The sequence below is a fragment of the Choloepus didactylus genome, chromosome 7 (genome assembly GCF_015220235.1).
Source record: "Choloepus didactylus isolate mChoDid1 chromosome 7, mChoDid1.pri, whole genome shotgun sequence".
In the NCBI taxonomy this organism is placed as follows: Eukaryota; Metazoa; Chordata; class Mammalia; order Pilosa; family Megalonychidae; genus Choloepus; species Choloepus didactylus.
In genome coordinates, this window is record NC_051313.1 from 120,653,802 (window position 1) to 120,678,593 (window position 24,792).

At 50.8% G+C, this 24,792-nt stretch overlaps 3 protein-coding genes across 13 annotated transcripts; 2 read left to right on the top strand and 1 right to left on the bottom strand.

Moving 5' to 3' along the window:
- Nucleotides 1-393: 393 nt before the first annotated feature.
- Nucleotides 394-4,468, bottom strand: TCF19 (transcription factor 19). 2 transcript variants are annotated; one of them, XM_037843100.1, is made up of 4 exons: nucleotides 4,181-4,468; nucleotides 3,328-3,894; nucleotides 1,677-2,244; nucleotides 394-813 (listed from the first exon to the last, which is right to left on the bottom strand). In XM_037843100.1, the coding sequence occupies exons 2-4, from the start codon at nucleotides 3,563-3,565 to the stop codon at nucleotides 804-806; spliced, it is 816 nt and encodes a 271-aa protein (XP_037699028.1). In that variant the 5' UTR covers nucleotides 3,566-3,894; nucleotides 4,181-4,468; the 3' UTR covers nucleotides 394-803. The 2 variants fall into 2 exon arrangements, with proteins under 2 accessions (XP_037699028.1, XP_037699027.1); XM_037843099.1 differs by having other exon boundaries at nucleotides 394-1,168.
- A 272-nt stretch (nucleotides 4,469-4,740) lies between these two features.
- On the top strand, nucleotides 4,741-19,146 carry CCHCR1 (coiled-coil alpha-helical rod protein 1). Of its 10 annotated transcripts, XM_037843044.1 has the most exons (19): nucleotides 5,475-5,715; nucleotides 5,853-5,854; nucleotides 5,962-6,028; nucleotides 6,104-6,317; nucleotides 9,227-9,530; nucleotides 11,602-11,765; nucleotides 11,874-12,009; nucleotides 12,193-12,303; nucleotides 12,533-12,682; nucleotides 13,252-13,362; nucleotides 13,470-13,576; nucleotides 15,368-15,480; nucleotides 15,685-15,730; nucleotides 15,869-16,023; nucleotides 16,192-16,380; nucleotides 16,471-16,572; nucleotides 17,424-17,575; nucleotides 17,688-17,877; nucleotides 18,110-19,141. In XM_037843044.1, the coding sequence occupies exons 1-19, from the start codon at nucleotides 5,475-5,477 to the stop codon at nucleotides 18,220-18,222; spliced, it is 2,667 nt and encodes an 888-aa protein (XP_037698972.1). In that variant the 3' UTR covers nucleotides 18,223-19,141. The 10 variants fall into 10 exon arrangements, with proteins under 10 accessions (XP_037698969.1, XP_037698968.1, XP_037698966.1 ...); XM_037843041.1 differs by lacking the exons at nucleotides 5,475-5,715; nucleotides 5,853-5,854 and adding an exon at nucleotides 4,741-4,822 and having other exon boundaries at nucleotides 17,730-17,877; nucleotides 18,110-19,142; XM_037843040.1 differs by lacking the exons at nucleotides 5,475-5,715; nucleotides 5,853-5,854 and adding an exon at nucleotides 4,741-4,822 and having other exon boundaries at nucleotides 18,110-19,139.
- An 809-nt stretch (nucleotides 19,147-19,955) lies between these two features.
- Nucleotides 19,956-21,883, top strand: PSORS1C2 (psoriasis susceptibility 1 candidate 2). Its single transcript, XM_037843153.1, has 3 exons — nucleotides 19,956-20,126; nucleotides 20,383-20,501; nucleotides 21,172-21,883. The coding sequence occupies exons 1-3, from the start codon at nucleotides 20,089-20,091 to the stop codon at nucleotides 21,525-21,527; spliced, it is 513 nt and encodes a 170-aa protein (XP_037699081.1). The 5' UTR covers nucleotides 19,956-20,088; the 3' UTR covers nucleotides 21,528-21,883.
- Nucleotides 21,884-24,792: the final 2,909 nt, after the last annotated feature.

A 24,792-nucleotide genomic window follows, 5' to 3' on the forward strand; every position in this document is an offset into this window, starting at 1 on the left:
AAAAGAATATTCAGGAACCCTTATAGGAAGTATAGAAAGTGACGTTCTGATAGGTTCATAGGAGAAAATCATGTGCACTGTACATGGGTTAAAAAGTTGATGCAGGTCAGCATCTGTTCTAGCTGGTACACCTTTCTTTTTTCCCTGGGGGTATTGGTGAAGCTTGTACAAGTTCCACCTCCTTGTGATACTGAACCAGATCACAACTACCTTATTTCAATTGTAGAAACCTTAAACTATCTGTATTCCTCTTTTCTGTTCCCTACCTCCAGCTCATCCTTACCTTTCCTCCCCCTAAGATTCTGAGTTTTTTCCAGACCTTTACCCAGAGCCCATAGTCTAAAGGATTAGGAAGCCAGGAATATCAGACCCCCAAGAATAAACACCCACTGGTGAAAGAAGCTGCTTGTTCTTTATTTGGAAACAAGCGGCAAGTTGAAAGCCGTGTCAGATCAAGGACAAAGGTAGGATTAACCACAGTGTAAGGAATTTGGGGGGCAATGGCCCAGGTTTTCTCAGAATCCCGTGTGGGTTTTCAACATTAAGGACTTGTGCAAATCTTAAGACAATCTTCTCAGGCATGGCCTCTGCAAACTGATGGATGCTCTGAGCCCAGACGGTCTGGTGTCCCTGGCAACAAGCCTCTACAGCCTGTAACAATGGGTATTTCCCACTCACTGGCAACAACTTCCAGGAGGCAAAATCTTTGATGGGAAACCAGCTCTCTTCTGTCACCTTGGCCAGGAGGGCCTGTTGCAGGCCCTGAGTCAGTATCCATGGCAATGGACACTTCTTCCCTGGAGTCATTCCCTCCTGGGGAGGGAAGGGAAGAAGGGGCATTTTTTAAGGACCCATTCATACTTCATTGTGTCCACCCCTGGCCCAGAAGTCCCAGCTCTGTATCCTCTGGTGCTATGGTGATGGGCTTTAGGTCTGCGTGCCAATGCGGCACCCCGGGCACTGGAAGTCTGCTTCCCTGGCAGCCTGGATGCTGCAGCCAACACAGGCCACATGGAACCAAACATCACAACCATCACACTGAACCCAGGCCACTGTCTCTTCTTGGGGCAGGCAGCAGTGAGGGGCTGCACAGGGCTCCCCGCCCCCAACTGCAGGGGGAGCCTTGGGGACATTCACTGGGTGCTTCCGAGGACGCCCGCGACGATTTCTGAAGGAAGTTGAAGACATAAAAACCAGGGTCACTGGAAACCTGGAGGAGCCTAGAATTTGCCCCTGGTGAACCTGGAAACAACTTGAAAGACTGTAGGGTGAACCTAGGTAAATTCTCTAGACCTCTGAAATGTAAAGCTGGAAACTGTCCCTGAAAACAAGGTGAGCTGAAAATTCCCCATCCTCGAGCACTAGAAGAATGGGGTTAAATCTGTCTGAATGTAAAAAATGGGAATTTCATATCTACTCACCTGCCTAATCTAGTTTTATAGCCATGGACTCCATCTCACCTAACTTAATTCCTCCTGTATGTTTTGTTTTGTTTTGTTTTGTTTTTTTCTGTCAGTAGAGCTGACCCAGGTCTTGCCATTCCAACATCCCACTTCTGTCTACCTCTTCCCATCCCCACCCTCCAAGCAGAGGGCCTCACAGCCGAGGACTCCAAAAAAGGAATCAAAAAGCAGTATAACGTTGAGAAGGCAGACAAGGCTGAGGACTCCACTCACCCACTGGGTGTCAGTGGTGCTTTCTCTCCACGGAGTTTCTTCCTGGGCTCTAAGTAGACTGGTGGGCTCTCAGGAGGCCCTCTTTCATCATCCAGTTCTGCCAACACTCGGTGGGCAGACTTCCTCCGGTTTCTGGGAGCCGTGGGTAGGGCAGACGGGGTGGTCCCCACTTCCCCATGGGGAGTGGCAAGGGGCAAGCTCTGTGGCTTACTCCCACCCCCACTCCGGGAGAAGGTGAGGGGCTGGTGCTGGAGCTTGCTGAGGCTGCCGATGGAATTGAGGATCAGCGTGGCCTTTGGGGCAGGGGAGAGGGTGCTGAGGGGCCGCTGTGGAGCCCCCTGGGAGGGCAGCATGGGCCGGAAACCACCCCCAGCCCCCGCTTCTCCCCTGGACCGTGGGATGGTAATGGCAGCAAAGTCCTGAGGTTTGACTCGGACTTGTTGGAACATGAAGTAGAACTCAGAGGGACTGGTTCCTGGGGGCCCTTCAGGACCAAAGGTCAGGAGGTCACCATCACTCAACTCCAGCCTGTGACCCCTTGGGAGTCGCACATTGTTGACCAAGGTCCCTGTTGTTGGTGGGCACCAGACAAATAGAGAATGACAAAAACAAACAAACAAAAAAAAAAACAAAACAGAAAAAAGTGACCAGAATCAGGAGTGGAGAAATTTAGACCTGTTGGATTATCTGGGGTCTAGCAAGAGGAACATGGAACCCTGTCACATTCTTCCCGCCCTCACATTCTAAGCCCCTCAGCAAATGACACCAGATAGTAAGCTCCTTGTGAGCTGGAAACAAGTTCATTTTCCTTGTGCCTTCCCATGGGGCACCTGGAGGGAATGGACTCCTCTTTCCTGGGTCCTAGTCTCAGGCAGGTGCTAACTTTCACCCAACTCCAACTAAAGGACAGTTATTATCTCAGCACAGCTCTGGAGCAGACCTCTTGCCAGCTTTGCCAAGTTTCTTAACCTTTTTGTGCCTCATTTTCCTCATCTGTAAAATAGGAATGGTATCAGTGCTCACCTACATTCAGTGTACATAAAACAGTGCCTGGCTTGTAACAGTATGCATTAAATAAATATTGGCTACTACAATTATCTAATCCCCACAACACCCCCAAAACTGACCTAATAAGCCTTACCATTCACATCTAAGAGGAAACTAAGACCTAGGGAGGTGAAGTGACAGGCCTGAGGCTTCTCCAGAAGTGAGTGGTATAACTTGGTCATGACCCCTAGCCCTTCTGAGGTTGAGACTGTAACTGTATCTGAGTTAGGGAGAAAGATACAAGCCCAAAGCATTAAAATAGAATTCAGCATATCACCAGTACCCGAAACAAGAGGAATGAGGCACCTCAGCAAAGCTGGGAATGGAGTCAAGTCTGCGTTTGGCTCCCAATGGCCCCAGAGCGCCCTGTGATACTTCCCTGATGACACCCCAGGCCCTGGATCTACTTGCCAGCCCCTTGTAGGAGCTAAACAGGACCCCCGAGGGTCACTCCTGCAGGGAGTCCCGACCCCGCACACTTCTGATGGGAAGATGGCGGTCCCGACCACAACTGTCCAACTGGAGGATGGCCCCAATGACCCTTAATCCTCTCAGCCTGGGTCTGCGCAGGCTCAGGAGCAAGGACGCCCTGCTCACCGCTCACCTTGGCTGCTATGGTCCTCCAGGCTGACCCTCCAGTCATCGCCCCGGCGCTCAGCATGCAGCTCGGCGTGGACTCCAGAGATGAGGCCCGGCTCCTCCTGGGGCCGCAGGGCCACATCACACAGGTCTGCCCGGCAGCCCAAGCGATAGGTGCAGCCAGCCCCGGTGGGGGGGTGGAAGGTGTAGAGATCGCCGCCTCTGCCGCCCCCTATGCGCAACAGCTGGAAGCAGGGCAGCATGGGCGGTGTCCCCTCCACACCACCGCCTCCACTTCAGGAATCCATCACCCTTTCCACTCCTGGGCCATGCACGGCAGGCCCAAGTTCACTTCCCAGTCTGATGAGAATTTGAGTTGTACTTTGCACAGTTTCAACTTTGAGCACACTCCCTGAGGAGCAAATTCAGAGCGCAAGCAGCTGGGGCGTGCAATGCAAAATTCGCTGTCAAGCAACAGTGCAACTGGAAAATTCGGGTGGCGCCCCTGGTACAATACAAAACCAGGAACACGCCTTACGGCACCTCAGTTGAGCCGTTTCTCAGGCCGCAAAGTATTCGGGGAGCCTCCGATCTGTGCAAGGCAATGACACATTAGGCAGCTTCTAAGAAAATGCAAACTGGGGATCCTGGTTCTGAGCAATACCAGCGTGTCACAGTGTTACTTGGAGAAAGAATTTTTCCTGTCAAACCTACTTATCCAAACGGAGTGCCCCTCCTGCTCGCCGCGCCCCTCTTTTCTGGTCAATCCCTCACTTTTAACTAGTTAATTTGGAACCTTGTGGGAAGTGAATCTGTCACCTCGAAAAAGTAGTACAAATGGGTCCCCAAATTCCCCAACAAAACGGATCAAACCTCACCTCTACGTCTTCTCCAGGCAGGGTAAAAACAGCGGAAGGAGCTTCCAGCGATCATACAAGACAACCCCGGCCTTTCCCTGTCGGCCCCAACCGGGTTTCAGATCTACTCGCTCAGGGCAATCTCGGAGTGGTTTCTTCTCCAGGCGGTGCCAGCCCGTGCAGCGGTTCTGGGTCCCTTGGGGCTGCTGGGCGCGGGCCGGCGATCCCGCAGCTGTTTGACAGCGAGGATTCAGGGGCTGAGGAGGCGGGGCCTCCGCGCGCGGGCAGCGCGCAACCCTGCCCTCGGAATTCCCGGGTGAACTCCGCGCTGAGGAGCCCCGCCCCCCGAGCCGTTTTTGATTGGCCAGCCCATTAGGCCTCGCTCTATTCCATTGGGTTGCACAACTGGGAGGGTCCGATCTCCCGCCTTCCGTTTTTTCTGATTAGTTCACAAATTTTCCCGGGTTCCGGGAGTTGGGAGGAGCCGCCAGGGCGCGGAGGTGCTCCAACACCTTTATTGGCTCCAGTTTTAGACGCTACTACGCTTGCGTGCACTTTTCCTCCTCCCCTTTCGCGAGCGAACTAGGCTTTCGAGCTGCCCGCCATCCCGCCCGCTTTGCGCAGGCGTACTCAGGGGCGGAAGCCGGGGCCCGGGAGCCAAGTGTAGGGGCTTTGGCTTGAGGGCAGAGGGGAGGGTGCGTAGGGGGCGTTCGGGAGTAGTCGGTTGGGGGCGGGAAGGGTCGGTTGGGGGCGGGAAGGGACTGACAGGGATGTGGGGGTGGGTTTAGGGGGGGTCCATCGGGGAAGAGGGGTCAGGGGCCTGGTAAAGGAACGGATGAGGTGGTCAGAACAGTCTTAAGAGCTCAGAATCCAGCAGGGTGTAGGCTCGAGGGTAACGGGGGTATCTGAGGAAGAGCGGGGGTGAGAACCGAGAGCCCGCTAGAGTGCAGGGAGGCGGGAGCAGGCTTTTTGAGCTGGGAGATGAGGGTGAGAGTGAGGAACAAGGATAATTTCTTCAGGAAAAAAGCAGATTAGGACGTAGGAAGAGACTGGAGTATGAATCCCAGATTCTGCAAAAAATAGGTCAATCCAGGTGGGAGAGTGGGGGTAAAATCTTGAAGAGTCCACCTTATATTCTAGGACTCTGAAGAGAGGAGAGAGGGCAACGGGAATGGAAGCTAAGGGGATAGTAGAGAGTAACTGAGAGGAAGATTGCAGGAAGGCTTTGGATAAAATGGCAGACAGCTGGCCTTTCTGCCAAGGAATCTAGGGCTTTCTGGATTCCTGGGGATCCTGGGGAGGCATCTACCCCTACATGTGGCCACGCTTATCTGCAACCAGGCCTTGGGCCAGTGCTTTCATAAGGAAGGACCCAGGAGTCATGGCGTGGTGGTGTCTGAATGGGCTTCCCCAAGGCTTGGCTGAGCCATGGAGAGAACTCTGGAGATTGGGCTCACAGCCCCTGCACTCCGTGCCTCCTCTCTCACCTCATATGTGCAGGACCAGCAGGGACTCTAGAAACTTGAGGAGGAGGGTAAAGAATCCTAGAAATATGAGTAGAACCTAAGAGCTTCCCTCTCGGCCTGTCTCTCTCAGTAAATTCCCTCCATCTCATGGTATTGGCAGGGTTCTGTCAGGAACCAGGTTGGGACAAGCAAGTGATCTGATCTTGGGAGTTTCTCCTTCTTTTGAGAAGTAGAAAATGAGCTGAGAGTTGGGTGGATGACTTTATTGTAGGGGCTTTCTCTTTGGAAGGGGTGTGAACACTGAATTGGAGTGTCCTTGTTTTTCCCGTTGTCCAGGGGATCATGGATGGTTGGAGACAGAATCTAGAGCCTTCAGATAATGTGGAGATGTTTCGACCTTCAGGTCAGTAGGAACAGACAATGGGACTCGTGATGACCTCTCCTAGAGAAATTGACCTGTGTCCTTGTCATTCCTCAGGTTCCACTAGGCTAATTCCCCCATCCCACTTCCAAGCTCGGCCCCTTCCGACTGTGCCAAGAATGGCTCCCACCTGGGTCTCAGACATTCCCCTGGTCCAATCCCTGGCCCATCAAGACATCTCAGAGAGGCGGCTAGACAACCAGAGACTGCAGGCGGGCATGTGGGAACGGGATGCTTCTGGCGATGGACAGGAGCCTGCACGGAGAGACAGGTAGGCATCTGTCATCACCGTTTCCTTAGGCTTGCTCACCAGTGACCCTTTACCAAGATAGATTCCTTACCTTATATCGGCTCTTGGTTCCATCTTCTTTTTTCTCACCTGTGACTTTTTTTCTTTTTAAAATTTTATTGTGGTTATATATATACAATGTAACATTTCCCATTTTAATCACTTTCACATATACAGTTCAGTGGTGTAAAGTTTGCTAGTAGGTGGTGGTGGTAACGGTAGCACACCATTGTGAATGTAATTAACGTAATTTATTCACTTTTACATAATCAGTTCTTAGGTGCCTACAATGTGTAAATAATAAGGAAGTGTGCTAGAGACTAGGGATGAGGATAACAAAGATGAATGAGAAGGGTCCTAGGATCCTGATATTAAGGAATTTAAAATCCTAGGAAAGTTTACACCAAAAGCATGAGCAACAAAACAAAAAAATGGGTTAAGTTGGACTTTATTAAAATTAAAAACTTTTGTGCATCATAGGACATCATCAAGAAAGTAAAGAGACAACCTACAGAATGGGAGAAAATATTTGGAAACCATGTATCTGATAACAATTTAATATCCAGAATGTAAAAAGAAATCCTACACCTCAACCACAAAAGACAACCCAATTGAAAAATGGGCAAAGGACTTTAGTAGACATTTCTCCTAAAAAGCACATGAAAAGATGCTCATCACTAGCCATTAGGGAAATGCAAATCGAAACCACAATGAGATACCACTTCACACCCTCTAGAATGGCTGTTATTTAAAAAAAAAAAAAACAAAATAACAAGTGCTGACAAGGATGTAGAGAAATAGGAGCCCTTCTACTTTGTTGGCGGGAGAGTAAAATGGTTCAGCTACTCTGGAAAACAGTTCATCAAAAAGTTAACCATAAACTTTCATAAGGTCTGGCAATCTCACTTCTAGGTATATACCCAAAAGGATTGAAACACGGACTCAGGCAAATATTTGTGTTCATGGCAGCAGTATCCAAAGTAACCAAAAGCTGGAAGCAACCCACATGTCCATCAGTTGATGAACAGATTAAAAAATGCAGTATATACATTTTTAATGGAATATTACTCAGCCTTAAAAAGAAATGAAGTTCTGACACATTCCACTTGAAGACATCATGTTGAGTGAAATAATTCAAACACACTTAGGAAACAGCTAGAATGTGCAAACTTGAAGGGAAAGTAGAATATAGGTTACCAGGGGCTGCAGTGAGGGAAGGAGTGGGGGATTTAATCCATAATGAGTATAGGGTTTCTGTTTGTGGGTGATGGGGGCAGTTCTGGTAATGGATGGTGGTTAGGGGAGGGCAATATTGTGAATGTGATTAATCCCACTGAGTGAATGGTTTGCTTAGGAATGGCTGAGATGGAAAAGTTAATGTATACATGTCTCCACAATTAAGAAAAAGAGCTGCTAAAGAGACAGTGATAGTTAAATGCAATACATGATCTTGGGCTGGATCAAATAATAGAGGAGAAAAGGCGCCAAAGGGCATTATTGGGATATATGAAAAAAGTTGGAATAGAAACTGTAAGCTTTATATTTTTGTTAAAGTTCTTAGACTTGATAAATGTACTTTATAAATGTACTTATTCACGTAAGTGAGTAGCCTTGTTCTTAGGAAGTATACATAGAAGCATGATATGTACAATCTACTCTCAAATGTTAGACAATAGAAAGATAGGTAAATAGATGGACAGGTAGATGGATAGAATGATACAGCAAATGTGGCAAAATGTTAAAATTGGTGGATCTGAGTGTCTAGGAGGGGATGTACAGTAAAGTTCTCTGTATGGGTTTTGTAATATTTTTGTAACTGTCCTGTAAGTCTGAAGTTATTTTAAATTCAAACTAGAAGCACAGACTTGGCACCGTGGCAGTGTAGATTCCTTCTGATGCAGTAGTTGACAGAAGCCTCTACAGAGGACATGGCATGGGAGTGGGGCATGCTATTCATTGATGTGTTGTCTGTAAAAATTCTTAATCTTGGCGTTTCATGTGTCTTTTCCCAATCGTACTGGAATGTCATTCTGCCATTTTGCTCTAGAGTGGTCTATCCTGGACCCTATCAAAGAGGACGATGAAGAAAGGGGAGCACTGGACTGGGTGTCAGGAGACAGACTCTCTGAGGCTAGTTTGGCTATCAGCTGGGGGACCTCTGGCCAGTCACTGAATTTTTCTTGGCTACAGAAAGAGCCATGTTATAAACCAGGTTAAACTTTACGTGACATGAGTACACTGCATGTTCTCCAGTGGTAGGGACAATGTAATCTGTTGCTGGACTGTCCCCTCGCACTTGTCATACAGTATACCTAACACTCAGTAAATGCTTGTCGCCAGCTCTTGGACATGCCATATCAATCCTGGAAGCTCATGACCTCACTCCCTCCACTCCTCCCTCAAACTTTTCCTTGCCTTTAAATCAGAATTCCAAAGTCTCTGTGTGTTCTTCCAATCTCTCCACTCAGAACATGTGGTCTAACGATGTGCTGTCCTTACACCCCTTCCCCCTTCTACCACGATTATTGTGTGCATTTGATGTGTGATCTGTCTGCCTGCATATGACTCTTTCAAGGTCTGTGTTCCATGATCTCAGCTAGCCTCTAGGGCTTGTGAGCCTAGATAGTGGACTTACTCTGCTTGGTAAGGCCTGGAATGACGGTGGTGATGTAAATGCAGAGATCCCGATGTATGGATTCTTTATGCCTCCTCTGCAGAAAGCCTATGGCTTGTCTTTATCTCCCCGTCTCCCCACGTGGGAGTCGAGGAGTCCTCTTCTCCTTCTCCTGTCTCCGTTTATACCCTCGGATGGGAGCAGAGAGGCCCAGGTGTCTGTGTCCACCCTCCCAGCTCTGGAGACACATCTCACCTACGCTAATCTGTCTGTGAAGGTCCCTGGACTTACAAAGGTCACAGGCCCTGAGCCAGCAGGCCGAGCTGATCTCCCGGCAGTTACAAGAGCTGCGGCGACTTGAGGAGGAGGTGCGGGTCCTGCAGGAGACCTCGCTGCAGCAGAAGATGAGGCTGGAGGCCCAGGCCTTGGAGCTGGAGGCTCTGGCACAGGCAGAGAGGGCCGGCCGAGCTGAGGCTGAGGGCCTGCGCGCTGCCTTGGCCGGGGCCGAGGTCATCCGGAAGAACCTGGAAGAGGGAAGCCAGCGGGAGCTGGAGGAGGTTCAGAGGCTGCACCAAGAGCAGGTGAATGGGGGTTGGGGGGAAGAGGAGAGGAAGGGCTTGGGGTACACTGAGCAGTATCTTCCTGGCAAGGATCACGGGTGTTGTAGAGAAGGCCCCCAGGAGCAGTAGAAAGATCTCTAGTGAGGGAGAAAAAACAAACAGGTGACCTGGAAAGAAGGAGAAATTGGGTGTTTGAGGCTTATTCAGATTTCGCTTTTTTCCCAGGACTCAGGTGACCTCCCACCACAGGAAGCCCTCCTTCCCCTTCCAGGACCTTTGGAGTTTGCCTCCCTACTTTGCTGCAGGTGCCCAGTTTATCTGGGAACACTGCAGGGGGCAGCAAGAGTGAAGGAAGTAGGTGTGAGATCCTGAGATGGACTGCCAAGGGGAGATTATTCAGTCACCATTTATGGACACTTACTCTGCTATCACTGAGCTAGGAGCAGGGGATTCAGTGGTGGACAAACCTGTCCAAGTCCCTGACCTGATGGTTGGTGCTTACAGTCTAGCCAGGGAGATGCACATTAAACACTCGATTCAATCACAATTAATTAATTGCAATGGGGAAAAGTGCCATGAAGAAGAAGGGCAAGGGAGCCTATTCTGGGGTGTTAGGAAAAGCCACCCTAATGAATTGACGTTACAAAATGAAACCATAAAGGTACTGGAAGCAAATATGGGGGGATTTCTTTATAACCTTGGAGTGGGAAAGGCCTTTCTAATTATGAGTCAAAATCTAGAAGCCATAGAAGAAGACTGATATGCTGACTATAATAGTAAACTTATGCATGACGAAAAAAAGTAAAGTCGAAAAGCAAACGATAACATCAGGGAAGAATATTTATACCTCATATCATAGGAAGAGGCTAATATTCCAAATATATAATATGTGCCTATAAATTGAGGTGCAAAAGACCAGCAATCCAATCAGAAAATGAACAAAGGCAATAACCAGAGAGTTCAAAGAAAAAGAAATAGGAGTTGGCTGGTGAAGAGGTGTGGTTAGGGGTGGTGAAGGGAGCTGGTGGGACACTCCAGCAGCACAAGGGAGGCCTAGAGGGGCTGGAGCTCCCCAAAGGGGCCACTCTGGGTGGTGCCCACAGTGAGCCAGCCCAGGGCACACAGGCCTCAGTGCCAGTGCAGAACTTTATATTTGATCCTCAGAGCAATGAGTAACCATCGAAAGGTTTTAAGCAGGGAAATGACATTGACAATTTTGTATTTCATGTCTAAAAAGACCAGCTTTGTGATTTATATCCAAAAAGGTCATGGTGATGGGGACAGGGTGGGACCACGCTGAAAGCAAGGCACCTGCGTTTTTGCGCCTTCACCCATTTGCCCCACAACTGTCTCTGAGTATCTCTGATGCACCTACCACGGTTTGAGGTCTGGGGATATAGCAGTGAGCAAAACAGACAAGATGCCTACCTTTACAGAGCTCCCTTTCCAAGGGGGTGTGACACAGAGCAAACAAATACCCGAGAAAGAGCATAAGAAAGTGAGCAGGGTGTGACAGGACAGAGCAAGGTGGTGGGCAGGGGGTAGAGGGCCAAGTAAGGCCTCCCAAGATCGGAAGAGTGAAGAGGAGTTGCATCCTTTCCATAACTGGAGCCGAGTGAGTGATGGGGGGAGCCATAGGAGATGAGCTCAGAGAAGTGGGCAGAGGCCAAGCCCCTATAGGCTTCTCAGGCATGGGAGAAGTTTGGGTTTTATGCTGAATGCAATGGTGTAAGCTATTGAAGGTTTTAAAAAACTGTTTAGGACATGGTTGCAGCCATCTAGGTAAGAGACGAGGGTGGCTTAACTTAGGTTGATGGCAGCGGGTGGGGGAAAGAAGTGAAGATGTGTTGTTGGGGGAGATGTGATGGGAGCTGCTGGTGGATCGGATGTGGGTGGCAGGGGAGAGTGAAGTGCCAAGAATGAGTTTCCATTTTGCCATGTGCAGTTGGGTGATTTGTTGGGTCATTATCAAAGGTCACAGAAAGTAGAAGTCAAAGGACAAGGCTAGAACAGAGGGAAGGAGATTTGGAAAGCAAAGCACAAATGGGGGAATTAGCTGGGCCCTGCCGAGCTACCTCTCTTCTCTCCACAGCTCTCCTGCTTAACAGAGGCTCACCAGGAAGCTCTTTCCAGTTTGACCAACAAGGCTGAGGGCTTAGAGAAGTCTTTGAGTAGCTTGGAAGCCAGGAAGGCAGAGGAAGCCAAGGAACTGGCCATGGCCCAGAAGGAGACTGAGATGCTGCAGAAGCAGCTAAGGTCTGTGGGGCAGGGGATGGGAGCTGAAGAAGGGGCCAGCAATTGGTGGGTGTGGCAGCCTCTAGGGTGTCCCACTGATGGTCTTCCCTGGTTCCACCCTGATCCTAGCAAGACCCAAGAAGACCTGGAGGCTCAAGTGGCTCTGGTTGAGAATCTAAGGAAATATGTGGGGGAACAAGTCCCACCTGAGATCCGCAGCCAGACACGCGATTTGGAGCGACAGGAGCTTCTGGAAACCCTGCAGGTAAGGGAGTGGGCATGGGTGGGGGAGGCCAAGGGTGGGATGTGAGTGCTCAGGGAGTATGTTCAGAGGTAAGGGCAGCCCCTGGAGGAGAGCCCAGGCCCCAGGAGAGAAGGCACTGATGGCTTGTGGCCTTCAGGCCAGCATGGAGGCTGAGTGGGGCGGCTGCTCTTCCTCTGCCCGCAGCACCTGCAGGAGGACCGGGATGCCCTGCGCTCCACCGCAGAGCTGCTGCAGGTGCGGGTGCAGAGCCTCACGTACATGCTCACCCTGCAGGAGGAGGACCTGGCCAGGAAGGTAGGGTACCCCTGCCCCGGCCTCAGCGCTCACCCCCAGCCGGGTCCCTGTGGGCAGGAGGGGCTTGTGTGCTGTAAGAACTTGCCTGTGCACGATCTTCCTTTCTGGGACCTCTTCTTGCTGTGGTTCTTGTTGCTCGGGGTGGGAGAGAGAAAAAACAAAGGATGTCGTCTCCTTCCTCTACTCCCCCAGGAGCCCACACTCCCTGCCACCTTCCTCCCACCCTCAGGTTCAGCCTTCAGAGTCCTTGGAGCCCGAGTGTATTAAGAAGGTCCAGTCCTTGCTGAACTGCTGGCGGGAGAAGGTGTTTGCCCTCATGGTGCAACTGAAGGCCCAGGAGCTGGGGCACAGGGAATACATTGACCAGCTGAAGGGACAGGTAACTTGACTCTCTTTTTTCCTCCCCATGTTTCCCCCATCCCTGCCGACTCCTTGCTCCCTACAAAATGGGAAGGTGTTCATTGATTCAACAAATATTAATTAAGTGTTGTAATGACACACTGGAAATACAGCCTTAATGACACACTGGAAATACAGCCTTGAGCAGAGACACACCAAGTACCTGCTCTAATGGAGCTGACATTCTAAAGGGGGAGACAGGTAAGAAACAAGACAATTAGATAATGTCAAATAATTATATGTGGTATCAAGAATAATCTAAAAAAGTAATGAACCACAGAGAGACTACTGGGAGGGAGCAATTTGAATTAGGATGGTCAGGGAAGGCCCCTCTGAAGAGGCACCTATATCAAAGGATGGGTGACACGCTCGGAGGGGTGGGTCCTCAGGAGGTGGCCACATTGAACATGTTTCCAGAAGGGAAATGAACTCAGTATTTCCCCGCATGGCGTTCTCTCAGAGATCCCCGCACCTGCGCCTTCATATCCAATGCCCCCTTACACCTTTGGGCTCTGGAAGTGCCCTGCCCCAGCTCCCTCTCTTCCCCAGGTGGCAGAGCTGGAGGGGAGAGTTGCATCCCAGAGCCAGAAGGAGGCCATCCTACAGCGCTCCCTGCAGGATAAAACTGCAGAGGTGGAGATGGAGCGAATCAGCGCCAAGGTCAGTGGCTGAGACAGTCGAGGCTGAAGGGGCTGGTGAGGGAACGCTGGCCTGGGTCTGTGGGACCGGGGCCAAGTTAACCTTTTCTTTACCTACATCCTTCCCAGGCCCTGCAGGGGGAGCTGAGCCGGGCTCAGGAGGCCAGGCGCAGGCAGCAGCAGCAGACAGCTGTGGCTGAGGAGCAGCTTAAGCTTGTGGTCAATTCTGTGAGCAGGTATATGGGGTGGACGGGGGTGGGGGGGGGTGGAGTCATGTTTCTTTTTCTCAGGTTCTCTGGTATCTTGGGCCTTGGGCAAGAGAGACTGGAAAGCTGGCAATATGGGGGATTTAAGGCTAGAAGGGCCTGTTCCGGGGGCCATCTTCTCCACATTCACACCAAGATCACTGGTGAACTCCCTAGACGCCTTCTGGCTTTGGGTGAGGTAATGCTTCCTCATGCAGTTCAGTCTGTAAACAGCTGGAGCTAAGCAGGGAACCTTGGAGGGGTCTCTGCCTTTAGAACCATTCAAGGATGGGGACTTGGATATGTGATCAACTCTTTCTTCCTCCCTGCTCCCCCTCCTCCCCTCCTCCCCTCCCTTTCTCCTCCCCTCCGTCTCTTTAAAATTTTACAGGCACGCCCTGTTGAGTTGGAAACATTTAATCTATTTCTTTGGAAACCATACACCTACTTACTAGATAGTTCATCTAAAATGTATGCCAGTTTCCTTCTTAATCAATTGCAAGCCTGTGTTTCTCAACCAATATCTTTGTTGTCCCATTACCAACTATTGTTATATGATCTCTAGCAACCTGTAGAAAAACCTCTATGGGAAAAACAAAAGCTTCTTTGCACTGGTAATAGCCTCTCCTCAGCCTTGGACATCGAGGGCCCTGCGGTATTCTCTAATATTGACAAGGCAGATGCCTTGGAGACTTTATCAGGACATTGCTTTAATAAGAGCCACAGCAGGTGTTGGAAGCACCCACTTAAGCACTTTCCTGGTAAAGTGATTTTTGCTGTTCTACTTGGGATCCAGGTTTCAGGCCTCTGTCACCCACTTGTCTTTCTGTTGCCGTGGACTTGGACTCCTGAGGTGGTTTTGGCCCCATCCCCAGGTACTCCCTTGGCCATCCTCCCTGGGGGCCTGGGGCCTGTTTAGGCTTCTCAGGTCCTGTGAACTGGTGTTGGTCCTAATTCTGGCACAGCCAGCTGGTAAACACACGGACCTGCCCTTCATTGGTATTAGTGAATCTACATTCCTAGGCTTGTGCATGGGTGACTTTGCTCTCTGATATATACTAGTGATCAGAAACGAGGTTCTGAGAAATAAGCTCAGCAGGTTGTTGGAGAGGACAGGTGGTGCGTTAATGCCTCTGTGGGCCCCTTAGAAAGCTGCTGGAGGTTTTGTTCCCTAGAAAAACTCACATCAGTTCAGACACCCCAAATATGGCCTGCGAGGCCAAGGGGAGTCCCCAAACCCCAGAGACCTGTCCAGTGGCCCGCAGCTGAAGAAGTCGCAGTCGAATGGAGATTAGCCAGCTTTATAGAACACATTGTTTTGGTCCCTGCACAATTGTTTTTACTGAACACTTTACTGTGTTGCAGTGTCCAGGAAGGCCCAGGTCCAGGAAGCTTATTACTGTTTTTAGTGGAGGACTGTTATTAAAGATACTGACCCAGATGAGAAGCTTACCATAGATTTCAGTAGCAGGAATAGCTGTGTGTTTTTTTTATAAGCAACCAGATCATCTTTATCTGACAGTCACTGAAGTGTTTAAGCACTTGGGTTTTCTTTTGCCTGCTAAGGAGCTCGGACAGAATTTGCAGCGCAGCACTAGGAAAAGGCAGAGAAGTTAGGGCACGGGCATTACAGCTCCTCACCTTTTCTTGGCTTCACATCTCTGTTTCCCACTCCTCTTTCCCCATCTCTGCTTTCCTCACGCATATGACAGTTCAGGATACACCACGTTCTTTTGGGAGTGGCGTGAGGACTGAAGACTCAGCCACCTTGTGCCCCCCCAGGTCTCAGATGTGGCTCCTGAGCACCGTGGCTAGGGTGGAAGAGGCCACGTCCCAGCTCCCCAGCCTCAGCAACCGGCTCAGCTATGCTGCCCGCAAGATCCACACCATTCAGGGTGGGTCCGGCAGCCACAGCTGCATCCTGCCCAGCCCCTCCGGCGCTTGCCCTCTTCTTCCTGGCCCAGCTCTCCCTCATCCCTCATCTGTCCTCCTTCCTCTCTCTCATCAGTCTTGGCATCTCTTTTTCTCAAAATCCCCACCTTCCCTTTGCTTTCCAGAAAACTCATCTCTCTGTTGCTCTCTGCCCTTTTCCCTTCTAGGCCTGATGGCTCGAAAAGTGGCCCTTGCCCAGCTGCGTAAGGAGAGGTGAATTCGGGGGCATGGATCTGTGGATCAGGGGAAGGAGAGTGGGGCTTTAGTAGTGAGGACCAGGGCGGGAAAAGGCTTAGGGGTCAAGTGGCTGGGTGATTTCCCCCTGACTCTGGTTTCTCTTCCCTGTCTCAGCTGCCTTCCACCCTCACCCCCACACCCACCCCCACCCCCCACAGATGTGAGCCTTGAGTTGCAGCAGCTGCGGGAAGAGCGTAACCGCCTGGATGCAGAACTGCAGCTGAGTGCCCACCTCATCCAGCAGGAGGTGGGCCGGGCCCGGGAGCAGGGTACGCCCAGCCCTGAGCCACTGGTGCGCCCAGCAAAGGGCCAACTTTGGGTGTGGTAGGGATGGAGGGGAGGAGGGAATGTCTGGGATCCAGGGCAGGGGGAGGCCTGGGCACTGATGTGGCAGGGCCAGAGAAAGAGGCCGTGGACTGAGAGTCACCTCCTCCCAGGGGAGGCGGAGCGGCAGCAGCTGAGCAAGGTCGCCCAGCAGCTACAGCAGGAGCTGCAGCGGACCCAGGAGTCCCTGGCCAACGTGGGGCAGCAGCTGGAAGTGGCTCGCCAGGGCCAGCAGGAGAGCATGGAGGAGGCGGCCAGTCTCCGACAGGAGCTAACCCAGCAACAGGAGATTTATGGGCAAGGTGGGGGGGAGGGGTGTGGTCGCCACTCAGGGGTTGGAGGCTGCAGGCCATGGCGCCTCCTGACACACCCCATCTGCACCTCCACCCCAGTTCTACAAGAGAAGGTGGCCGAAGTGGAATCGCGGCTACGGGAACAGCTATCAGAAACAGAGAGGAGGCTGAATGAGGCTCGAAGAGAGCACACCAAGGCTGGTGAGATTTGCCAAGGGCAGACGGGGGCCTTCCAGGAAGCAGGAAGTGTTGGAATATAGGTTACTGTTTGCTCCCCAACTTGTTTTTAAAGCTTCTTACTGAAGTAGACAAGGAATGAAGTCTACAAGGAAAAGGCATAAATTAATTTTCACATGGTGACCACATCTGTGTAGCCAGCACCCAGATCGAGAGACAGACGTGATCAACACCCAGGCCCCCTCGTGTCCTCGCAGTCACTACCCCTCCAAAAAGGCATCCTCTGCCTGACATCTTAACACCAGAATTAGCCCCCAACTTTTTATTAAGGAAACCTTAAAACCCTTAGAGAAGTTGAAGGAGTAATGAATTCCTAGGTACCTTCTATAACTAGACACAGCAGTTATTAACTTTTGCCATATTTTATCTATCTAATCTATCTCTGTCAGTCTATCCATCCATCCATCCATACACATTTATATTTATATTTTTGAACCATTTAAAGTAAGTTGCTACATCTCCCACAAATATAGAAGGAAACTCTCCTATATAACCTCATCACCATTATCACACCTTAAGAAAACACTCGCTGCACAAAATCTAACATCCAGTCCATATTCAGATGTCCCCTAAGGGACTCGAATGGTTCAGGGATGGGGACGTTCCTTGGGGGTCACAGATTCACAGGATCCTAAAGCGTCAGCCTGTTCCTCCCACCGCACAGGGGAGACATCCACTTAGCCTAAGTGATTTCCCCGAGCCATGGAGCTGCTGCCTCCTCATTCCTGGCAGTCCCTCCGGTCTTGTTCTCATGGTGTCCGGCTGCCTCTGTGCTGACCTACACCTGCTTCCTCTGTGCCCTGGCTTCCCCATAGTGGTGACCTTGCGCCAGATCCAGCGCAAAGCTGCCCGGGAAAAGGAACGGAACCAGGAGCTCAGGCACCTGCAGGATGAGGCCCGGAAGGAGGAGGGGCTGCGGCTGACCCGGCGCCTGCAGGAGCTGGAGAGGGATAAGAACCTCATGCTGGTAGGGGCAGCAGAAACCAGGACCCAGCTTGGGCTGGTGGGGGGCAGATGTGTGGAAAGAGGAAAGGGAGGCTCTGTCTAGGCTAGGTGGCCTTTAACCCTCTCCTTCCCAGGCCACCTTGCGGCAGGAGGGTCTCCTCTCCCGTTACAAGCAGCAACGGCTATTGGCACTTCTTCCTTCCTTACTGGATGAGAGGAAATCCATGGAGTCCAGCTTCAGGCCTCCAGGGTCTTCATCACCCTCGGCTCCCTTGGCCCCTTCCCCTCCAGCAGTGGCAGTCTCCCCCAGGGACTCAAAAAAAGGTAAGGGTCTAAGGCATGAAGGGACCACTGGAGACTGCAGGACTCTCTACTCAGACACTGTTGGATGTTGTAATCCTTGGAGGCAGTAGCCTCTTCTGTCCACATCCACCCTGGACCATAGAGCCTTTCCCCTCATGACCCTCAGATTTTGTGCCAGCCCTGTTCTCTCTGCACAGTCCTTGTGAGAGCCTTCTCTTGTCTGGTTCCCATCTCTTGGCATCTTCTTTCCCAGGGTCCCTCTGTGCCCTGCTCGATGACCTTCATGGCCTGAGTGAAGCCATTTCCAGAGAGGAAGGTATTTGTCAAGAAGACAGCCAGAACTTTCCTGCTTCAGTCGGCTGCTGAGCAGCTGTGAGCCTGAGGGGCAGCCAGCCTGGGGGAGCCAGGAAGGTGTGGAGAAGTGGGGCAGCCAGCCAGCCAGCCCAGCCCTCTTCCCTGTATAAGGGCCGCCACTAAGAGGTCTGTGAATCCTCTTGTGCTCAATAAAGATGATGATGGTCAGAGACGTTGCTTGGAAGTATAGTCTCTGGGAATAAAAGGGAATTCTCCCTGCAGCCATCTCTTTTCCTGGAGGTGTGAGAAGTGGCCTCCCAGCTTTTTCTGCAGACTGTCTTTTTCAAAACTCCCTTCTTTGGCTGCTTTGGAAGCTTTTGAGAAGCTTCAGGTTTTCTTTATCTTACTCTTACCTCTGGAAGATGATAAAATGCCAGGAGTGAGGAAGATAAAGCATTCCTTCATTTGAGAGGAATCTCACATGCCAGGCAGGGTCCTAGCACTGGGGTTAAAGTGGTGGACTTGTCAGACAAGGTCCTTGCCCCCATGGCATTTATGTTCTAGTAGGGAAACGATATTCAAGTATCTAAATGAACAGAGAAGATCATTTCAAACATGAGTAAGTGCTATGGAGATGAAATAAAATATAATGTGGTAAAAACTGATGGGGAAGGGACAGCATTAGCTGAGGAGGTCAGGAAAGTTGAGAAGGGGGTATCATGCTGAGATCTGAGTGGACTGAGGAAGCAAGCTCTGAACATGTGGGAGAAGTTTGTGCAGAGGGAACAGCAAGTGCAAAGGCCCTGGGGCCAGGGGGCTTGAGGGTCCTGAATGAGGGGGAGAGTGACAGAAGATGCTGGAGAGAGAGGCCAAGACTGTGATACAGAATTTGGATTTTATTACATCAATAGGAAGCCCTTGGAGTATTTTTTGAACAGGGAAGTGATGTAGATTTACATTCTTAAAAGATCCTTGGCTGTATTGTGGAAGGAGGGGTTGGGGTGTGGGTGAGTAATGAAGTGTTGGAGCAGGGAGACAAATAAGGGTGTAAAGGGAGGCAAGGGGAAGAGAGAACGGTGGTTCTGGCTTGGGAGGGGGCGGGAAGTGGCTGAGTTTTGGACATAGAGTGAACGGGCTTGCAGGTGGATTGTGGGTGGGGGAGGAGAGGATGAAGTTTTTCAACTTGAGCCACAAAGCTGACAGCGATGTCCCTTACAGCTGGGAGGGGGCGGGGGCAGACTGGGCAGGGGAACAACTTGGGAAGGAATCAAGTTTTGTTTGGGACATAGTACTTCTGAAAAGTTTATTAGACTTTCAGGCAGAAAGTTCCTTCTTGAGATGCCAGGGCAACCTCTGAGAGAAGTAGACAAGTGAGCTGAGGCCTGGAGAGAGGGAAAGATGGGAGGGAGGAGGTGGGCAGAGAGAGTTGGAACCAAGGATCAGGGCAGGGGGTGCAGAGGGGCCGAGGAGGATTCTTGAGGGAGAAGGAAGGGGGTGAGATTTTAGGGGAGCAGAGGCAGCTTCTTCCTGAGCTTCTGGGCAGTGACTGAAGGAACCAGTGCTGGGTGGGGAGAAGGAATAAGGATTTCCTCATGTTTCCTTCCTCCTCTGCAGTGATAAACTGGGCAGAATTCCTGTTTGTCACTGCTGGGCAAGCCCCGGCATGCCTGAAGAAGGCAGAGGCCAGAGAGCAGCATGCCTGGGTTCTGAGAGGGGCAGAAGTTCCAGGGAAAGAACTGAGCTCCACCAGGAGTTCACCGTGGGGGTGGGGGTGGGGGTAGGGGTGGGGGTACCAGCTGGCACTGTCCTAGCTGCCTCTCGGGTGTTGAGAAGCAACCCTCCCGCTGACCTGGGCGTCCTGCCTCCCAGCCCCTGTAATTAGACTGCTTCCCCACGCCGGGTTTGCTCCCATTCCTAGGCTTCCCATGGCTGGGAGGGATGAAAGGTAGAAGCCTCTGTGATTATGGAGATGACAGGTGAGTTTTGGTTGCTGCAGGGCATGTATGGAGGGGGGCATGAAAACAAGGGAGAAGTGATCAGGGTCTGGGTCACTGATAGGGAGAGCCAGGGTGACTGGGTCCTGGGCTAGGGAACTAAAATGAGGGACGCCAGGATCACAGGTTGCACATTAGCAGCGGCCTTCCAGACGGGTTTGACCAGTCAGGCTCCTTGTGTCACTGGGCGGGCCCCTCCCTGAGATGGGCCACCTCCTCTGGCTCCTCTCTTATAAAGCCTGTTAGGGCTCCCAGACACCCAGATTCAGCCCACCCCTGACTTTGGGGGCCAGGAGACAGCCATGATGCTCGACTGGAAACTACTGGGGATCTTGGTCCTTTGTCTGTTCGCCGGAGGTGAGCTGGGAATAGAGGCCAGGAGTGTGGTTGGGGGTGATGGGGGAATGGTTGAGATGAGGTGAGAGCGACTGCTAAGTCAGGAGGACGGGGAGAACGGGGTGCACAGGGGTGGAGGAGATCCTGGGAATTTGCATGAGGGAAGAGTCAGGAGGATGCAGGTGGTGCCAGAAGGTAACATTTTAGCCCATTATTAGTGTGCTAGTTCAGGGGCAGCTCCAGGCGGAGATTTAGATGAGAATCCGGGTGTGTGGGGCAAGTAGCCATTGGTGCTGTGGCTTTACTGAGTTGGGTGGTGGTCACTGCAGAGGCAGGGCCTGGGTGCCACACAGGACCCACTGAGGTGTAGGCCACTTTGGGGCTGCAGACAAGCTTAGGGGCCAGCCAGGGTGGCATGGGGGCTTATATGGAGCTTATTTGGGTGGGTTCCATTTAGTTAAAAATTGGTCAAGTTAATGGTTCAGACCAGTATGGGGTTTCCATGTCTTTCTGGTATTTTCTAATGTGTGGAGAGCTCTTTGAGAGTTACTACTAAGGCTTATTTGGGGGATCACCTTGGCAGGGGAGGTAGGGGGGTGCTCCCTGCCAGAGAAGCTGTGCCCCCTGGGTCTTAGCTGAGGGGGGATCTGGTCTTCCCATGCCTCTTACCTTTCTTCTTCCTCCTCTACAGGCATATCAGGCAGCGGGGACCACCCGTCTCCCCCTCCCACAGAGGCCCCAGAGGAGGAGGGCTCCCCAACATGGCCTCAGGGGCCCCCAGTCCCCGGTGAACCCTGGCCAGGGGTACCCCCTATCTTTGAGGACCCTCCACCTCCAGGCCCCAATCGTCCCTGGAGAGACCTGCCTGACACCGGAGTCTGGCCCCCAGAACCCCCTACAACTAATCCCCCTGAACCTCCCCGGCCCGACGACCCGTGGCCAGCGGGACCCCAGCCTCCAGAGAACCCCTGGCCACCTGCCCCTGAGGTGGACCACGGACCTCAGAAGGAGCCAGACCTTGACCCGCCCCGGGAAGAGTACAGATAGTGGCGGTCCTCACCCCCACCGCGCCCAGGCGCCACGCAGGGAGAGCAGCCTGTCCTCCAGGCAGAGTGCAACGGAGCCCTTCTGATTCCCCTAAAATTCGCTTTGGGTCAACTCCTTAATTCCCATCCTCATTTCCTCAATTTTATTCTGAACCCGGAGGGTGTCGCCTCTTTAGATCCTTATCTGTCCCCATTTCGCCCCCCTGTTTTCCGATAGCCGAAGCACGCACCTCTACCTCACTCCAGTGCTCTGCCTCCTCCCGCCTCCCGCCTCGGCTCCCGCCTCCTCCCCTCCCTCCCCTACCCCCTCCCCCGCCCCGGGGGCAGGGCTGGCCGCACTGTGCTCTCTGCTGCCACCTGCTGGTCTGCCTTTGGGAACTGACAGCAGGCAAAGATGGTGCTTCTTTGAAATGGAAAAATAAAATCCATGTTCTCTTAATTCGGAATCTAGGCTGCTTCTTTACCAACGATTAGGTCTTTGAACGTACATATGCTTTCCTCACAGCCCTAAACTTACCGAGATTTGGAAGTAATTCGAGTTTCTGTCTTGTCCATAGGTGTAAGAATGTGGGACCCAGCAGGAGAGTTGGAAATGTAACTCTCAGAGTTACAAGGATATTCAGAGCCACGTTGCTCCCTGAGCCCTTTTTGGGACCTCTTTTTTGAAGAGAGAAGTCAAGTTGTCTCTCTTTGATGGCTTATGGTTCACATACACCTGGAGGTATAGGAAGACTCTTCCAGGGGCATGCGGGCAGCGTGGGTTTTCAGGGAATCAGTTTCCAGATGAACATGTGCCTCTTCCTAAAATGAATCTTCCCAAGAACTCCTGTGTTCTCCTCCCCCACCTCCTCCAGTCACCAGCCACCCTTCTTCCACTAGACAGGAAAAGGTGGTGCCCTCTGGCCCACCCTGAGTATGAGCAGGGCGCCCTTCCAGGGGCTGCTGAACCAAGGTCAGTGGGGAGTAGAAGTCGACCCTTTCATCTCATTAAGAGTTTATGGTTATATTTAACAATTGTCAGTATTTGTCATTTTGATCAATTGCATCTTGTATTCATTGCAGTTTAAACTTGATGAAGAATAATGTTTTAACACTCATGGTCATAGGAAATAAGTTTCAATTTTTAAACATTTTTGTTATAGAGATATATAAAAGACTTTCAACTATTGAATTACATTTCATTAGGATTAAATTCTATAGGGAAAAAGGAATCAAAGAGATAAAAGAACAAGGTAAATTGTCTGACTGGTTAAAGCAGGGCTTGTTTCTTGTAACTGAAGAGAGTATTGGATATAAAATCGCTATAGTATTACATACCATTGACAACATTCAAAAGAGTGATGTGACTTTTATTTAATATGTGGATATTTATGGGTCCCCAGAAAGCATAACTTTTGCAACTATTTAAACTTATAATAAAATGTTAGATGTGGACTTAAAAATGTGTGAGGGGGCATATAGTTTTTCAAAATTCTTTAAGGGAACATTTGAGCAGGAATAGTCCAAGGACATGAGCCCATCCCAAGGGCCACCCCACCCCCATCTCTGTGTGGGAACACTTTCTAATAAACTGCTGTTGCATGAATCTTTGTTTCAGAGTCTGCTTCTGGGAAATGCAGCTCAAGACACAAAATATCATCTGGTACATACCATACAGCTGCTTTTTACTGTCCATGTGCTATACAGGCTGTTGCCAAATGCTCTACAGATAAGCTCTCACTTAATTTGCACAACAACCCTATCGTTATCGCCATTTCACAGAAAAGGGAAACAGAGGCCAGGAGAGGAACAGTGACTCCTGCAAGGTTACACAGGGGACAAATAGCAGAGCTGGGATTTGAATTTAGGTTTGTCCAAAGTGCCTGATTTTAACCACCACATTATCTCATCTCTTTTATTGAGTTTTGTAACCCCAACACAGAATATAGTGTCTGGGCCTTAATGGACTCTTAATATGTGTTTTATGAATGGCTGAATTACATTAATGAATGGTGATTTGGGGCAAGAGACAGTAGATTGAAACGGTTGGTTAAAAGGTTTAAGACCCAGAGAAGAGGGAGCTCTTGTTGAACAGGCAGAGTGGGGCAGGTCTTGTGCCAGGCAGTTTTCTACTTCCCTGTTAGAACTGTGCCCAGGGGTGGGGAAGGACACACACAGGCCTGGGTATACTGAGGCAGGGAAGCTTGGGGTAGAAGGGAGAATGAACCCCTCAAACTGACCCTCAGCAACCCCCCAAGCCAGCAAGAGGCAGTTTAGTTGGGAAAAGAAAAGAGAAAAAAACAAAACTTCTTACGGAAGAGAAAGTGAGGGCTGGTGAATGAGCTAAGACTCTTCCCATCATGACATCTTGTTTATTTTTCACAACATTTTGTTGGTTTCCATGTTTTCCTCCCCCTGTAAAATATAAACTGTCTTTGTATCCCTTATCTCTCTCCTAATACTTGGTCCAGTGTGTTCAATAAAGCAAAATATTAGCCCCATTTCACAGACAGGGAAACGACGACTGAGCGAGGTAACACTCCTGTCTCAGACACACCACAAGTGCCAAAGTCAGGATTGGCGGGCTCCAAACCACTTCTTCGCACTTCCACACCTGGGTGGGTGAGTGGGTGAGAGAAGAGGGGAGGCATGAGATCACTGGAGATATTCAAACCTATTAATAGGCAGTGGGCATCGACTCTCAGATGCAACCTGTTTACCAGCTGGGGAGGAGGCCGAGTCCAGTTTGCCTGCTCCCAGTAGCCAATGCCGGGTCCCTCCCCACTGCCTGGGCTGACCTCACCTGGGAGTGAATGCGGCTGGGGCACCACCACGTCTATGTCAACATGGAGTCATGGAATTAAATAATAGAATAGGATGTCAGATTTATAGAACAATAGCCCAGTACCTCGGACATGGTAGTCAATAAACGCTTGGCCAATGAAAGAAAGAACCTAGAACTAGTATCATGGTACAATCTAATTATAGAAGCAGCCCCAACCAAGCTGCAAGTTACCTTGGGAAAGCATCAGGCACAGCCCGCAGCCTTTGGGCAAGTGAATAGACAGGAGAGATGGTTGTCTGGTTCTGAAGGTCTCCAGGCAGGGAAACTCTAAACCACTCATTTGTTCGTCCACTGGCCCACACAACAAGCATTTATTGAGCATCTACTGAGTGTTGGGTGCTCGGAGATGGTGACAATCCTGGGAAGCAGTTTCAGTCCTCCCTGCCCTCAAGGAGCTCTGTGTCTAGGGAGGAAAGAAACATGTAAATCATGGCAATAAAAT

What these genes read in the sequence shown, in the direction of transcription:
- TCF19 (XM_037843099.1), bottom strand. Translation starts at nt 3,565, where the DNA reads ATGCTGCCCTGCTTCCAGCTGTTGCGCATAGGGGGCGGCAGAGGCGGC. An exon ending in GGAGGACCATAGCAGCCAAG is followed by an intron (nt 2,245 to 3,327) that starts GTGAGCGGTGAG and finishes CACCAACAACAG; the next exon opens with GGACCTTGGTCAACAATGTG. An exon ending in GCACCACTGACACCCAGTGG is followed by an intron (nt 1,169 to 1,676) that starts GTGAGTGGAGTC and finishes AACTTCCTTCAG; the next exon opens with AAATCGTCGCGGGCGTCCTC.
- CCHCR1 (XM_037843034.1), top strand. Translation starts at nt 5,968, where the DNA reads ATGGATGGTTGGAGACAGAATCTAGAGCCTTCAGATAATGTGGAGATG. An exon ending in TTGACCAGCTGAAGGGACAG is followed by an intron (nt 12,683 to 13,251) that starts GTAACTTGACTC and finishes TCTCTTCCCCAG; the next exon opens with GTGGCAGAGCTGGAGGGGAG. An exon ending in GGGCCGGGCCCGGGAGCAGG is followed by an intron (nt 16,024 to 16,191) that starts GTACGCCCAGCC and finishes ACCTCCTCCCAG; the next exon opens with GGGAGGCGGAGCGGCAGCAG.
- PSORS1C2 (XM_037843153.1), top strand. Translation starts at nt 20,089, where the DNA reads ATGAAAGGTAGAAGCCTCTGTGATTATGGAGATGACAG. An exon ending in TGTGATTATGGAGATGACAG is followed by an intron (nt 20,127 to 20,382) that starts GTGAGTTTTGGT and finishes TCTCTTATAAAG; the next exon opens with CCTGTTAGGGCTCCCAGACA. An exon ending in CCTTTGTCTGTTCGCCGGAG is followed by an intron (nt 20,502 to 21,171) that starts GTGAGCTGGGAA and finishes CCTCCTCTACAG; the next exon opens with GCATATCAGGCAGCGGGGAC.